This window comes from Nelumbo nucifera, chromosome 4 (genome assembly GCF_055504915.1).
Source record: "Nelumbo nucifera cultivar China Antique chromosome 4, China Antique-T2T, whole genome shotgun sequence".
In the NCBI taxonomy this organism is placed as follows: Eukaryota; Viridiplantae; Streptophyta; class Magnoliopsida; order Proteales; family Nelumbonaceae; genus Nelumbo; species Nelumbo nucifera.
In genome coordinates this window covers 2,654,556-2,671,076 of record NC_142652.1, presented here as the reverse complement: position 1 = coordinate 2,671,076, position 16,521 = coordinate 2,654,556, and the positions used below count along the sequence as shown (strand labels likewise).

The following is a 16,521-nucleotide window of genomic DNA, read 5'->3' as shown; positions in this document are numbered from 1 at the left end:
CAGGAGCTCTAATCTGGGGGGGGGAGATAAATGAAACTAGTGCCTTAATGAGGAAGACTAAGGGTAACAATAAGAGAAAAAAGAAAAAGAGATCTGAAGTGGAGATTGATTTCAGATATTGAGGGTGATATTGAATTTAGTGGGAGAGGGGAAAGAAGAAAGACTTTGCTGTAAGGTGGAGTTTTTGAGAAGGGTTTTTTTTGAAAAAGTGCTTGATGAAGATCATTAGCTGGAATGTGAGAGGCTTGGGAAGTGAAAGAAAGAGAAGGGCAATTAAAAAATTGTTGAGGAGAGAGAAACCGGGCATAGTCTTGATGCAGGAAACCAAGCTGGCAGAATTGGATAGAAGATGGATCAGAAGTGTATGGAGATCAAGAGGAGTTTGTTGGACTTCAGCGCCGTCCTATGGAGCCTCTGGAGGTCTAGTAACCTTATGGAGGGAGGATGCTGTAGAATCAGTGGAGGAGCTAATAGGAAGATTTCCTGTGTCCTTAAAGGTTAGGAATGTGGGGGATGGCTTCACCTGGGTTTTAACCAATGTCTATGGGCCAAACTCGTATAGAGAGAGGAATGAGATGTGGGAAGAGTTGTATGCCATACGAGGTCTGTGGTATTTTCAAGAGTAACGTCCATGTTAAATTGTCTTATTGAATCTGTTGTATTTTCAAGAGTTACTAGTCATTGTAATTTTATTTTAAACAGTCATTTGAATCCTAAGGAATGTTATGTAGGTTTTCAGGGTATCTCCATCTAGTCTGGAAATAGTTATTTTTCATATTGGTTGGCAGTTGAAATTAGTAGTGGGTGAAGACAATCTATTTTTTAGTAGGATCTGGTATACACCGAGTTTCAATCATTGAGGCACTATTGGATATCTTCTCTTAGGAATGGGGATTTCTCTTTTGCTAACTCCTCTGGCAAACAGAAAAGCAGCCTTCAGCCCTTTTATCTTCCAATCTTCTGTCATCTAGTTTATCCTTCAGTTACTACTTTGAGGTTGAATCCAGATTTTGATCTGCTGCCTTGAAGTTTTACTGCTGTACCACACAATCACACATTGAAAGAGCATGTAAAGTCATCCCTTCATGTGCAATAGAAGTGTATTCTAGAAGGTTGTTGTATCTGAGTGACTGTCATAATGGTCAAATCAGAACCATCACAAAAATGCTGTAATTGTTTCAGGGTGAAACCTTTGAATAAAATGTGGAATGGTCAACAATTTAGCCACATTTAAGTGAGATCCACTCATACAATAACAGAGTTCCTAATAGTTAACACAGCAAAGAGAAAAGCTAAGACCTCATATAGATGTGCCAACCGAAGAAGAACCTTTCCACTTTCAATCTCCTGCAGAGTTCATGAAAGCAAAAATTTTAAATTAGAAATGCATGCCAATAAAATGTCTGAAACTACTTTCAAGTGCTTTCTGATTAGCATTTTTGTTTTTTTTTTGTCATTTTTAACTTTTCATGAATGAAGATAATAACTGTTTTGTTTTTCTTTTTTACATAGAATGACATTAATACCTGGAGAGTTATCATTGCAACATTATCAGGTAAAGTATAAGAGGGATCCATCCCTGAAAAACTTGATGGATGAGAACCTATCCAGTTATCTCCATCCTGAACAAAAAAAAAAAAAAAAAAGAACGAATAAATGACCTGTGTGTCACAAATTCATAACCCAAAAACAAAAACCAGTATACTTTACTGTATTTATTTAACCTGCTCTGTGAATGCTAAAAGAAACGGGGAATATATCTCTTGTCCAGCTGAACGACGCCATTTAGCACCCTCTCCCAAAGGATCAATTCTCAGATAATAATTTCCTTGGATCTGTTAAATAATAAATTACTGACTTCAATAAGAGGCAACTACTGCATATTCTCTATATTGGAGAGGGTTGTTATGTAAAGTAGTTATTGTTAACAAGAATAGTTGTTACAGTTCAGGTAGTTAATCATGGATTACAATATCAAGGATTGAAACATGGCCTATGTTAGCAAAAGAAAGAAAAAAAAAAGAAGAGGATAAGAAAAGATGCTCGTAGCATTTCTTCTTTAATAGGATATGCTTTCACAATAATAGTTCTAAAAAGCATACATGGACTACCATAGATTATAAATATATGGTTGTGGAAATTGAACTACTTGCTGAAAATGATAAAGATGTCACTTGTGTAATTTAGGGTACTAATTCATGGTCGTTTTACAGGAAAACAACATCTTTTTTTGAAAGTTACTAACTTACAGTACGATAATCCACCAGAGAAGTAAATAAAAACATCAAATTCAGACTAGTCCATTTGAAATTAATTTAAGCAAAGATGACAAAGGGCAACAATGTGCTTTGTGAAGAGTAGGGAAGGATGGATTTACCACTAGTCCTCTGCATTCATCTAGGAGACAAATTTTTTCATCTAGTGACTCTGCAACACCTCTAGAATCATCATGAAGCAACCTCCTATAATACAATTAAACAAGATAAAACTAAATTAGAAATTTGATAAGTTATGGTGTGCAAACCAAGCTAAGTATCGTGACCTTTATGGATAAACATGGAACACAGAAATTTGAAAATCACAGCTGATGAAGAAAATTAAACTTGCAAAGGGAAGAACAAACCTATGAAGCATCAACTCTATTTCTCCATCCACTATGCTGGATCCACCCACTGATCTATCTACCAAAACTGAGAGCTCAGTCATGTTATCTTGTATGTAAATTCCAAGGTTAATCTGGAAAATAGGAAAAAAAAAGGAAAGAAAAAACTGTTACATGTAGTAGAAAGACATTATCAAATCATGGATTTGGTTTCCAAATTATTTCTATGATTAGTTCAGAAAAAGGGCTTAAAAGACGAGTAGAAATAGGTATGGCCGTATGGGTAAAAATGAAGATATAAATTAGAAAGATCATTATATCTTTATTTCTTTAAACAGTAAACAGTTTTTACCTACATTTCATATGTATGAGCAAGCAGCAAGTAATAGCATTTTATTATGCTTAATAAATGAACTGATTCAATAAGGAAACATACTGGGTAATAATTTCCAGCAACAGGTTGGTTCACTTGCAGGTCCCAATCTGTTCTGTAGTCCCGAATCTGCAAATAAATAAATAAATAAATTGGTATATAAACATAAATTTATGGAAGTTAACTTTTTGTAGAGAACACTAATGTGGACCCCACTAAGGTGGTCCCCACTGTTCATATGTCAGCAATAAGTTATGATTACGATTAGTTCTTTATGATAAGATTAGGACTAGTCTTTTATAAGATTAGGATTAGTCTTTTTTCAGCTTTATCTTATCTTGTTATCTTATGTTATCTTACCATGTAAGCAATTCAGTCCTTTTACAAGTGTGATACTAGTATATAGATTTAAGAGGAGGGCGGCTGTTTAAACACATCAACCCCTCTTTTATCAAAATCTCTCTCTCTCTCTCTCTTTTCTCCCTCTTCTTTTCTTATTTTTTTCTTCTCCTTTTGAGTGTCTGTTCAATCTTGAGCGGCTACTCTTTTCAAATATCAAAGTTCTAAACCATCTAATTATTCCCAATACTTAGAACCTAAACAAATAGCATATTTTGTAACTCCCTTCAATGCAGAGCAGACATGTTGTTTGGAGCATGGGAAAGTCCAATGTTTTCAATCCACTGGATCCTTTTTGAAATTCATAACCAAAGCATACTTAAGCACCCTAGAATTATGTCAAAAAGGTTATCTATTAACTATTAATGTTCCAATTTCGTCAGGGAAAAAACTATTAATGTCCCAAGCTTACCACCATAGTTAACATTAATGCAGTTACTTAATGGGTACAAACATAATATGGAATGCAAATTATAGGTTGATTCAGTTGTTAAGGCATTAGGAATAAGGCCAATGCCACCGTCCTAGGTTGTAATGATTTGTTCTCATATAAAGAATACTTGGTGCACTGATTAATATACATACACAAAGAGGCATGGGGGCAACTCACCCTTCTAATAAAGTCACGACCATTGGAATCTGTGTAAAATGTTTTATTGGTCTTCATGGTAGTTTTAATTTGAGTTACAATCTCTTTTCCGATGCCATCATCAACAGGTATAGGGCCAACCTAAAATTGAGGAGATTGTCAAAGATTGAAGCTCCAAAGCAAAAAAAAAAAATAAAAAACACAGCATAAAACTATGTTAATAGTACTGAAGAATATTTGCTTCATATAAGAGACGATCTGATTGAAGCTCCAAAGCAAAACAATAAAAAACACAGCCTAAAACTCTGTTAATAGTACTGAAGAGTATTTGCTTCATATAAGAGACAATCTTACAGTGAATTCAACTTCAGCATGCTCCTTTCCCTTGTACACCCTGGTGATCTGCATATGCATGTGGTACTATATTAAGCAGAAGCATAATCTATAGGTAGGTAAACATACCAAGATATTGTACTGGCAGATAGTTACTGGTAAATTCCATGACTCTAAAACAACTTATTCAATTGTTCAATATCAAAATTGTGTTTCCATATAGTGTTTCAGATGCCTATATTTCGTCTTCTTCTTACCCATCAAGCGATTGCAATCCTCTCCCTTGGACAAAAAAGAAAAAAAAAATCTCAGATATTTTGTATCTGTCTAAGCTAACTAAAACAAGCTAACATTTAGAAACCTTTTCAATTAAAATTTATGTATTCAATGTAGCTCACATACATAGACTTTGACCCTTTAATTAATTAAAATTTGGTTTAGAAACCAATTTTCTAGCACTGTAATTTCTTATGCATTCTCATGTCCTGAGACAACCAGATAAAAACAATAGTTATATTTTGGTTTCACGACCAGCAAAATAGAACCCATAAGGAAAAAGAATGCACAAAATGCAATGATTGATTGACCAGGTAAAGCACCTGATATATCCACTGATTGACTTGTTGATGCACTTCATCCAATAATTGTCCCCTAAAAACAGTCAAAGGAACCTGAAACAATAAAACAATTCTTTGGCTGTCAGACACTAAATCTGAGAAGCATATTTTTAATAAAGGCTTTTCACCAACCATCTTATATGATTTCGATAGTTATGCATAAGTTATATACTACAGAATGAATGGTCTACCTGTCCATTAGATTTTATTGGAAATGTACCATTTGGGCGGAAGACATAGGCTCCAGAAGCCTTGAACAAGCAGCAAAAACTTCACATGTTAATCAATATTAATATCAACAGTTACTCCTTTATATGCTTTTTAAATCAGAAATCTTATTCAAGAAATTTAAGATGCAACACAATGTTAAGAACTATAATATAGGAGAAACTTTTCCAAGAAAACTCTAACTACCTGAGGATCTTTGTCAGTTCCATTGTATCCAGTGTAAAAGCTGAATGATTGCTCTAATGGTGCCTTGACCTTCAATAATAGAGTACAAACACGTTAAGTCTGTTTTAAATATAAGAGTAAAAATTCAAGAAAGAGGAAAAAATAAAAGAGAAGAAAAACACAAGACAAGGACTATTGAATATTACAAGATATATTAACAATAAAACAGTAATAATAACACTAAAATTGTACCATGTTTATGGAAATGGAAATTGTTTTGAGGAAATTTAACAAACATACAAAAAACAAAGATAGTAAATAATGCAAACAAAGCATCACCAACATTAACCTACCAGGCTTCGTGTGTTAACATACTGAGTAAGTTTGCCTTCATCTATAGAGTAAATAAGCTTTAAATTCCCTTGTCCCACTTCTATGGTACCATTTTCATCTCCAAATGAAGATGGTGTTGATATGGTTGAACTGGCACCTGTCAATATAAAAAAAAAAAGAATATGTAGGTTGATGTCAGTCATGAACAGTTTGTTCTGTAATCACAACTGCAGGTATAAAAGCATTAAATATGCTGAAATGCCTTAACCTGTCCGTTTGGCACTTGACACAATATAAGTGCTGAAACCAAGAGCTGGTACAGATGCAGAAAAAGCAAGCCAATATTTAGGTGTATCACTTGGGTATTTACCCAAGTACGCTTTAACATGGTAATTTCTTATGTTCACAGAGGTATTGACTATAGGCAATAGTTGGAATTCAATTTCTCTTCCATTGGAATCTTTAACAGTAATTGATTCACCAATAACCTGAATCAAGTTTTACCATGTGAGTAGAAATTACAAAATAATAGCTAAGATATTTAAAAATGATTACTTTCTACTGGAAAGGAAGTATGCAAGAACATTTTTACATATTAAAATATTCTGACTAATTTATGGGCTATGTACTGTGCCTGACAAAAAAATAAATACCTTGGAATCAGAGAACATACATCAAGTAACAATAAAAGAATGACATAGGCCTAAAAATCTGTATCAATGATGAAACTGGGTGGTTACCATGTAATAGTTAGCTGAACAGATTGAAGAATTTTTTTTTTTATAAGAAAGCTCAATAATGCCTAAACTATTTAACCAGTGACTTTGAAACTTTTTTTTGGTAACATAACAACTATGACCAGAAAATCAGACAAGTAGGATGAATTCCACAGACAATCTATAAAATGACAAAAATAGCCTTACTATCTAAAAAATACATAAAAATTAAAAAATTCCACATTTATCCACTTGACTCCTATATTAATTGATCGAGTTTCTTACCAATGGAAAATGACAGATCCATTATTTTGTATTTTGGTAGCGGTTGTAGAGCTGCATATTCCCCCTGTTTTGGTAGTGGTCAGTTACTCTACAGCCTTAATGGTTGTAGTTTAGGTCTTTCAGGAGCTGATATCAACCATCAGGTTGGTTCTCTGAATGTTCAGAGTTTTATATATTCTCTATATTTTTTTGTTTGGATGGTCAATAGCTTTCTTTGAGTAGTGAATTCTTTATTTATTTGATAGGAAATGGTAACTTTCATTCATTAAATCATAAAATCAAAACATTACATATCAGACATTACATAGGTGGAATGCTGATTTCATAGCAGTAAATCCTTTATGTCCAACATACCCTTTATTCAACCCACCCCCACCCCCCACCCCCCCCAAAAAAAAAAGTTCTACATGTAATCTTTTAAAATCTAAGGTGGCTGCACTCCACCTGGACATCAAGGTTGAAAAAAATTAAATAAAAACAAAAATAATTTCCAACTTATATCCATGGCATTTTATTCTCCATAATAGGTGCCAAGCACTTGAAACAAGAAGAAAAAACATCTAAAAGAATCTTATTATCAGTAACAATATCAAAAGAGATTTATTAATAGGAGAAAAAAACCCTCATATAGTTAGGACAAGGCTTAGATGCTGAGAAACAAAAATAAACAAGAAACAGTCTTCCTACTCCTTAGTTTGATAGGTGGCCCATGAGATCCTCTAGAATAACAACACTTATGACAACATCTCAATACAAGCCCGCCAAAGTTACTCTTGAGGCATAAAACAAACATCTAAAAAGATTATATGGGTGCACAGAACAAAATGGATTTACTTACAGGAATCCGGACAACATCCTCTCTCTTCCACCCAAGAGAATTGTAGATAATAACAACCTAACAAGAAAAAATTAGAAATGTAGTAAAAAACAGAGAAGTAATTAGTAGCTCTACTGAATGAAAAAAGAAGTAACAGAAGATAAAATGTCAACCATACCAAGCTTTTGCCATGCGACAAATCAGCTTCTGATGGAGGACAATAACTAATATTCAGAAGAGGACACTGAAAAGAAATGACATGTATCAGTTCATTTGTATTTTCTATTCAAAACTGAGAATAGGATGTGTATTCATGCCTAAAATTTTCTAAACCAACTTAAGGTTTGGGTTTGATTGAGACCTGGGTTTTAGAAGAAGCCTCCATGAGTCTGAAATAAATAGTGTTTTAACTCTTCTCCAAGGTCTTGAAAGGGTGTTCTTGGATCCTTCAAAAAGGGATAGTTGGATTTGGACTCTTTCTTCCTTTGGTTCCTTTGCCTGTGCCTCATTCTTTTTGTCCTTAATGCAGTCGGGTGATAGTTTTTAACTGCCTTTTCTTGTAAAGGAGGTTTGGAGCGAACCTATTCCGCCTAGGATAGGATGTTTTTGCTGGTAAGTGTTTCTGGAAAGAATTAACACCTATAATTTACTTCAAAGAAAAAGATCGAATTGGTGCCTATCCCCCCACTGGTGTTCTCTCTATAAGGCCAATGGTGAGACTTGCTATCACTTATTAATCTCATACCCCTTTGCTTCTTCAATTTGGGAACGATTTCTTCCTTTGTTTGGGTGTAAGTAGAGCCTCCTGCCAAGTGTACAAAGCATGTTTGCCCCTAAATTTGTTAGATGGCTGAAGAAGAGGGAAAGAACCCTATGGAGGTGTACAAGGGTGGTTGTTTGTTGGACAACTTGGGAACCTTCTCAGAAAAAGAGAGGAGTATGGATGCCCAAATTGAAGTCATTACTATTAGAGTAGTCTGTTGGGTGAAGTCCTTGAAACTCTTTGAGGAGAATCCTGCTGGTTACTTGATGACAAAGTGGAGGGGCTGATTCTGCTCCCCTCAAGGATGTTGTTAGGCCATCTTGGTCCTCACCTTCTAGTGGTTTCATAAAGATGAATTTTGATGGAAGTAGTAAAGGAAATCTAGGTCCTCCAGGCATTGGAGGAGTCTTAGAAAATGATTAAGGAAAGAATTATTGCTCTCTACTCAAGTCCAATTGAGGTGGATGATTTGTTGGGGGCTGAGATAATGGCTGTCATGGAAGGAATTCAAAAAGCTAAGGAGCTGCACATCTGTAAGCTGTCAACTGAAGGGGATTCAAAGCTAGTTATAAATTGGCTACAAAAGGAAGAGGATGCTGGTTGATGGGGCTACATTTATGAGAAAAGGAGAATCAAGTGGTTGTTACAAGGAATGGATGTTACTCTACAATGGGTGAAAAGAGATGCTAATTCCTTTGCTGATACATTGGTTAAACAAGGGGTGTGAAGGAACCAAATTTTTTGGGCTTTGTTGTAAACATGTCTTTAGTAAGGGAGAAGTAAGAGAATTTATCTATCCCTTTCTTCATCATTAAACCTATTTGTTTTAAATTAATGAATCTGTTTTAGTTATTGGTAAAAAAACAATCATTTTAAAAATAGTATCTATTAACTCTTATGGTACTAAAACAATGAAAACAAGGCTTTCAAGAGAGAGTCAATGCAAGGTGCCATCCCAAAGCCTAGATGCAGCCATATGACATCCCAGGCTTCACTCAACTCCAAAAGAAAGATGTATTCCTTATTACATGAACTTGTTTCTATTGTGCTACGTTGAAAAAAAAAACTGAAAAGAAAAATGCCATTACATCATGGATTCAAATATTTAATACTATTTTCATGAAAGGGGCAGTAAGGCAAACAAGGAACTTGTTTCTATTGTGCTATGAGTATATGCAACAGTTGATAAGACCAATTACAAGCGGCAAAATAGGGAAAAAAAGAACACAACACATACTCCTTTTCCTCTATATGTCATAGGCTAGTCACATGAACAATGCCTAGATAACCATGACGGAATGTTTAGAAGATCCTTTTTCTTCTTCCATTGTGCCTTATCTTCCCCAAATGAACAATATTCTTATTCTTTAAGTAAAGAAAATCAATGTAATAAGAGGCATGGTGAATTAAGGTCAAAGATGTAATTTTACAATCTTTGGTTTTTTATTGAGTTAATTAAAAGGTTAGAATGAGCTGATCAAGGCAACCAGTCTATTCTCCCAAATATATAAACCTTCCTTCTTCCTTCTCTATCACATATAGAAAACCAGAAATACAGGTCTTTAAGATTTAAAATAGAATCAACTAAGATTGGAAGTAAATCTTATCTTACAATGAACCACAGTTTATCCAATTTTATATGTATAAATCAATTCAAACAAATGAAGTAGTTGGTATAAGATACCAACAAATTCTTATGCATACGTATACACTAAAAGGAGTTGCTTAAAAGTAGAAAACCTTATTAGAGCATTAAAAGCATATCCATACAAATTTAGGAAAATATACAAAATTACAAACAATTCATCAATCTCATAGGAAGGCCAAAAGCAAGAAATGCTTCAAGACATTAGGACACTGTGCCTTGAATTCTATCTTAGACAAAACAATTATAAACTGAAGGGCTCCTACTACTCCCAAATCCCCAAGGCATAGTTCAGTGCCATGGAAACAAAAATATAGATAGACATTTCTTATATAAGCCTTTTCTGATTGGTATACAGAATCTGTATGCACTCTTGTTTGAAGTGGAAAATCCTCTGAGTTTTCTTGGTTGGAATCTAACCTTCCTGGTCAGAGCTTAGGATTTGCATTTAGGTCATCTATAAAAGTCATTTTTATCAGTCATCTAAGTAGGTCATGGATTGCGATTGCAGGCTTCTTTTTTTCTTTTTGCAGATCTCCATATAACAGATGATTCTTTAGGTCACCGTTACCTGTGGATGCAGATGCACATTCTCTTCAGTTTTCATGTTACTACAAACCTTGATTGAGTTAGTTGTAACTTGTACCACAATGAAGTGGTCATCCGTACATACAAAATAATAGCATTTCCAGTTATGAGGTGAATCAAGTGGTTGCAGGAAAGCCAAATAAAAAATCTTGTTCAATGTACACCTAGCAGAGAAATTAAGGATTTTTTTAAAAAATCCTACATGCATTAAACATCATCAAGTGAAGCCCTTATCTAAACAAATTAGAATAACTGCAAAAGGAAAAATGAAAAAAGAAGGTTCAGTTGGTTAAAATGAGCATAGAATGTCATGGCAAAATTTTGTCCAACAATTCTTAAAGGTGCATATCACAAGATTCTTCTAAGAAGAACATTAATTACAAGAGGAAGTGCACTCTTTTCAAACTATGATGTAGAAACACCCAACTAGCATAAAAGTTCGCTGTCCTTGACCTGTTCTAACTTAGCTGTTGATTTTCCGCATCCAGTAATTAGTTTTGAATTTGCCAAGCAGGCAAGTGAAGATGCAACCAACTCCTTAGCCTACAAAACAAAGCAAATTATGTTAAAGCTTAACAGGATAAAGTATAAATGATGATAAAAGATTTTGAAATTCATATTTTGATAAAAAAGGAGAATATTCTGCATACACAGAAAATATTACCTCCTCATAACCCATTGATAGTCGTTTTGCATAATCATTCGCCACATGTTGCTTTTCTGTGCCAGTAACTGCATCATGATGCTGAGCAATGGCCAAAGCATCAGCTAGTGTGTCTGTTTTGGGCCCTAGATTGTTCCTACCCACAAAAAATTCCAATTGTTTTGCAGCCTGGTTTGACACAAAAATCTCATGAGCAATAAAGATTTGGAAACTGCAAGAAGACCATAATGTCCTAATCTTTAATATAAATCAGAATAGATACAAAAATATACCAGGTAGTAACCACTTAGCATTCTGACATAGCGTTTAATGGCTGGTCTGCTGGTAAAGTATCCTGTCCAGTAAGCATTTGCACGATCTGCATATCTGATAATTACATGTTTCAGTTTTTAAGTAGAGGTGAAAATAGGAAATAAGTGAATAATTTCTTGTAAATTCAAAATTTTTAACTCACGGGAAGAAGTCATCTGTCTTTATTGGCCAAGATTCATTTGTTGCATATTTTGCATCAGTGTAAATCGATGGGGTTGAATAGAGAGCATTAACACGGCCATCCTACAAGAATTAAGAATTTTAATAACAGGGAAAGCTATTAGATTTTTGAGATATAAGATGTCAAAAGAAAAACATGAAACCACTAAAGGAAACATTTCAATAAATTACCTTCCGAAGTCAACTATGAAAGAAGTCAGGTAGATAGGTACAGAACAAGACAGACAAAAATGAAAAATGGGTATTTTGGTAAACAAATAGGCTTATGAATAACTTTACCTACCCAAGGAGAAGAAGGAGCACCTAACTAAGAGTCTAGGGAATGTAACAGCATGAGTGATAAAAAGTTGAGCAAATCTAGATTCCAAAGTTATCAAAAATGGGGTGAAACATATAAAATGCTAAGAATGATGCAGCAGAAAAAATCATCTTTCATTGACAAGTTCTTCAGATGCTACCATCTTTCATCAAGTATGGAGATGCATATCTTACACTGATATATTAGATCACTGCACCGAATCTCATTAATCAAAGAACATCTTATTGCAATTTCACTTCAGTTAATTATCTCCTGATAGATTATTGATCACACTAATCTATCTAACTCCGCAGGAATCTCAACATGCATCCCTGATTAACCATGGCTATGTTGACACCTTATCGTTCTTTAGCAAGTTATGACATAATGGTGTTTGTTTATTTGAATGAAAAGAAACAATCTTTTTCTTCAATATCATTATTGTCTGGTGAATTTTAACACTATTATCATTCTATCAATTGAAGGCTTTACCGGCACCACTTAGATGGCCAAAGTAATGAGAAAGGCTTTGAAACCAGTCTGTCCAGTGTTTGATTCATTCTTTGAAATTCTTGTAAAGTTACTTGGTTTTGTCTTTCTCAGCCCATGCATCTGAAGTATCAAATCACAATGCTTTAACATGTGAATCCCAAAATAGTTACTAGGAAAAAAGCATAACTTTGGAGTGTGAAATAGCAATATCATAAGTGATTATAACCTACAATAACTAAGAAAACATTTACACACCTATTATCTTTATCCAACTATCATATAGAAAATTGATAGGGCACATCCACCTTATTGACATAATGAATAAGTTTGTCCATCTGCCGGAACCAGGTATGTGCATATTGATACTTGAAATCTGTTCCCATGGTCCACATTATATGATTTGTGCGAGTTTTGTTAGCCTAAAAACAAGAACACAGTTTTTGGTAAGTCATAAGTCCCTTGGAGTTGGAAATACATACAATGAAAGTTAAAAAGAACTGTTTCAAAAGAGACGCAAGTAGATTTTGCAAATTGAACAAGAAATTTAACACATGGAGCTAAGAACAAAATTTCCTGCTCACCTGCACTATTGCAGCAGCTACAAAGTCATTGACTCGCTCTTGTACATTGTAATCAAACAAATTGATGTCATCCTTCAAAATAGAAAATAAAAATACAGTGAACTTCTGAACAAATTAGTGGTGAAGCAGTGATTAGAGAATTCTTATTAGGATTTACCTGAACAATAGGTGAATCATCATTAATTTCAAAGTAAAATCCACTGGGAGGTTCATAATTACCCGCATGGAATGCACCAGCAAAAATCTGGACAATAAAAATTGAAAGCAACAAACACTAAGAATGGGCTTGGGAAGGAAAGGGAAACTTTTCAGATAACTAGACAGACAGTTAATTACAGGTATGCAACACTGAAACCAACAACTGGCATCCATTTCTTGACCCCAATTACATAAATCCAAGACACTTACACCAGCAACATAATATCACCTGTGCAGATGAACCAAGAGTCTTTGAACCCTGCCAAACAAACTCAAGACTCTTTTCATTACTTCTCTTAGATCTGTCTTGATAATCAATCCGAGCAAAGAAAAGAGAGTCAAATCCAACCTACATCAACAAGGGAGGTTGAAAACCTAATAAGATCAGAGACTAGAAGACCTATTTCAAGAATAGAGTACAGATATCGATAAGATATACCTCTGCACCCAACAAGTAAGCTTGCACTGCAGAGTGTCCAAAGGGATCGATTTGCCAACCAATTCTAGGAGTCACACCAAATTCCTGCTTGATAAATCGATGCCCCAGAGTTGTCTGATCAATCATGTCAATGTAATGAGTTGTTGCCTCATCATGCATGCACATCCCACCATTTCTGTGGAAGCCAAAAATCCAACAAGCCCAGTAAGAAAAGAGTGAGTTTTCTGCGCGTACAGGCTTGCCTAATAATGAGAACTGGTAAAATGAACAAAAGCAACCACCCTGTTACAATGTTCGTTGGGAACCTCTGAACAACTAATAATAATAATGAAAAAAAAAAGAAAGAATAATGTCAACATTGTTAAATTTTTTAAAACAAGTAGACAATGCAAAGCTTAAATGACATAGTATACATGAGCTCTAGTTGACCCGAGCTGATGAGCTGCTTGACTATACTCTGGACTGCCTCACTTTGGTCCCTCCACCAACGTTGGAAAAATGCCTGCTTCAAATGAACAAAGCCGATGATAATCGCTATGCATTCTAAGAACATGACAATCAAAACTAACTTTTAATTCACTATCGGAAAAAATATATTCTTGCCTGTTCAACATAAATGAATTTCCGATTCTTGTCGGCCAGTAAAGCTGGAATTAGGGAATCCAATACATTCTGAACGCATGCCACCTACAAAATAAATTGAAAGAAGCAACATTTTATGTTTTTATGTCAGTTTTAACTGACAGCAAATAAGAGACGGGACGGGAGAACATGGAATGCCAAGAAATATGAACGAGAGACCTGAATGGAATTGTTAGAACCAACGTAGTACTGATCGACTGTCTTCAACCATCCGACGTCATCATGCGTGTGCGGTACCAAATGGACATTAATTTTTCCAGGAACTATCCTCTGAGAGGTGTTGTAGGCGATGTACTCAGAGTCCGCGCAGAGAAAACCCGCGAAGACAGACAGAAAAAACAGCACTCCGATCGCCATGAAAATTCCAGTCCGAGCATTCAAGCTCCGAGACTATAAACAAAAGCAGAGCAGTTGGAAGGATGAGATGAAAGCGGAAACAGCGACGAAGAAGCCAAAATTGTGCTCGTCTCCTACCTCTTTGTTTGCTCTGGATCAAAATGAAATCAAAAGTCGCTTCCAGTGTGGGTCCAATATATGCTTGGGTTCTACAAATGTCGAAATGATTTCAGATAAGGTTTAGTTTACTTTTCCTGAAAGGCAAAGGAAAGGAAATTTTAAATCAAGTGGGCGAGCCTTTTTGATGGTGGCGAACGGACTCGTTCTTCCGTCCCGAGTCTGACCTGGTGATTGATACCTGATAGATGCTTTTATTTTAGTAGAAATATACTGTTTATTAAAAATTATACTGTACTCCACCTCACAATTCTAAACCTCACTTATAACACCAATACCCACCCGTCCGTATATTGGCATGGCACTATCGGAGTGGACTGATCAATAAAAATCCATTTTTATTTTAGCTTATTATTTTATTATCAATTATTACTGGTACAGGCTACGACTTACGAGTGTACATAGTTCAGAGTACAGCCTATAGAGAGAGAGAGAGAGGGCTACAAGTGCTGTGAAATTGACGTAAGAAATTCTGTGAAGAAATCTGAATTCAAATTAAACAAAAATGATTCAAGATTTTGGACATTGGTTTGTATCATTTTGGAATCGCACAAAGGATAGGCCTAATAGTTAATCAAGAAACAACATTATGAGCCTGATCTCTCAAACCCTTTTTATTGGAATTTGGATTTCCTCCTCATACAATGGTCCTCACGCTCAAATAACTTGCAACAATTCTGTATAAGGAAACATCTCTCATGAATGAAAACATGTACATACAGAAAATGTTGAAAATGTTCGAGCCTCCCGGAGCACACTAAACCCTGCTTATCCCTCCCACGGGGAAAAGTTATTTGATCCATGGTTTTCAAAACCAGACCGGACCGGATGGTTGGACCAAAAAAACTAGGAACCGATCAAGTGGCTGGTTCCATTTTACCCCAGAACCGTTTTTTCCCCCAAAACTGTTGATTTGGTCTACAAATCACTGACCCGAGCGATCAAACCGTATATAAGTTTGAACGGTTTTTATTTTTTGTCAAAATAGGCCATCCATTCAGTTCGAATGATCAGATTGTTCGACCCGGAAACTGGACCCCTGACCGGTTCATTGTCCGGGTCAGTTTTAAAAGCCTTGATTTGATCACATTTTGATAATTAATGTGCGTGGCACAATGTGGGTTGTTGAAGCTACTTCTTCAATGCAATATCATTTCCCTCATTAAGATTAATTCCAGATCAGTGCGATCCTCCCAGAGCACACTAAACCCTGCTTATCCCTCCCACGGGAAAAAGTTATTTGATCCATGGTTTTCAAAACCGGACTGGACCAGATGGTTGGACCAAAAAAACTGGGACCAGTCAAGTGACCGGTTCAATTTTACCCCAGAACCATTATTTCCCCCAAAACTGTTGATTTGGTCTACAAACCACTGACTCGGATGATCGAACCATTTACCGGTTTGAGCGGTTTTTATTTTTTTTTTAATTTTTAATTTTTATTTTTTTTTGTCAAAACAGGCCGTCCATTCGGTTCAAACAGTAGGACTGTTCGACCCAGGAACTGGACCCCTGACTGGTTCGACCCGGGAACTAAATCGAATTCGACTGACTTTAGCAGTTGACCCAAGTCCGGATTTTGAGCCGATCTGATTGTGGGCTAAAGGCTTGTACCGCGTTTTTGCTGTACCATATCACACGGTTGACCGGAACTCCTGTATATGGTGCGCCGAGGACAATGGAACGGAACCTCATTGGAAGGAAATGTGGTGCGCTTCATAGTTCACATCATCACATGTATACGACTCT

At 35.5% G+C, this 16,521-nt stretch overlaps 1 protein-coding gene across 2 annotated transcripts in view; it reads right to left on the bottom strand.

Moving 5' to 3' along the window:
- The window catches only part of LOC104591858 (alpha-mannosidase At3g26720-like), a 29,275-nt gene that overhangs the window by 11,241 nt on the left and 1,513 nt on the right, over window positions 1–16,521 (bottom strand). For both annotated transcript variants that reach the window (XM_088902972.1, XM_010250926.3), the window contains 28 exons: window positions 14,734–14,804; window positions 14,419–14,649; window positions 14,221–14,304; window positions 14,031–14,119; window positions 13,618–13,792; window positions 13,408–13,527; window positions 13,138–13,224; window positions 12,981–13,052; window positions 12,705–12,818; window positions 11,572–11,672; window positions 11,390–11,483; window positions 11,118–11,285; window positions 10,907–10,996; window positions 7,636–7,701; window positions 7,479–7,535; window positions 5,908–6,127; window positions 5,660–5,796; window positions 5,328–5,396; window positions 5,105–5,164; window positions 4,896–4,967; window positions 4,318–4,365; window positions 3,985–4,104; window positions 3,039–3,104; window positions 2,624–2,736; window positions 2,378–2,462; window positions 1,725–1,835; window positions 1,527–1,622; window positions 1,300–1,347 (listed from right to left, as the gene is read on the bottom strand). In XM_088902972.1, coding sequence (XP_088759098.1) covers window positions 1,300–1,347; window positions 1,527–1,622; window positions 1,725–1,835; window positions 2,378–2,462; window positions 2,624–2,736; window positions 3,039–3,104; window positions 3,985–4,104; window positions 4,318–4,365; window positions 4,896–4,967; window positions 5,105–5,164; window positions 5,328–5,396; window positions 5,660–5,796; window positions 5,908–6,127; window positions 7,479–7,535; window positions 7,636–7,701; window positions 10,907–10,996; window positions 11,118–11,285; window positions 11,390–11,483; window positions 11,572–11,672; window positions 12,705–12,818; window positions 12,981–13,052; window positions 13,138–13,224; window positions 13,408–13,527; window positions 13,618–13,792; window positions 14,031–14,119; window positions 14,221–14,304; window positions 14,419–14,616 — 2,760 coding nt within the window. In that variant the 5' untranslated portion in view covers window positions 14,617–14,649; window positions 14,734–14,804. The remainder of the gene's footprint in view (window positions 1–1,299; window positions 1,348–1,526; window positions 1,623–1,724; window positions 1,836–2,377; window positions 2,463–2,623; window positions 2,737–3,038; window positions 3,105–3,984; window positions 4,105–4,317; window positions 4,366–4,895; window positions 4,968–5,104; window positions 5,165–5,327; window positions 5,397–5,659; window positions 5,797–5,907; window positions 6,128–7,478; window positions 7,536–7,635; window positions 7,702–10,906; window positions 10,997–11,117; window positions 11,286–11,389; window positions 11,484–11,571; window positions 11,673–12,704; window positions 12,819–12,980; window positions 13,053–13,137; window positions 13,225–13,407; window positions 13,528–13,617; window positions 13,793–14,030; window positions 14,120–14,220; window positions 14,305–14,418; window positions 14,650–14,733; window positions 14,805–16,521) is intronic.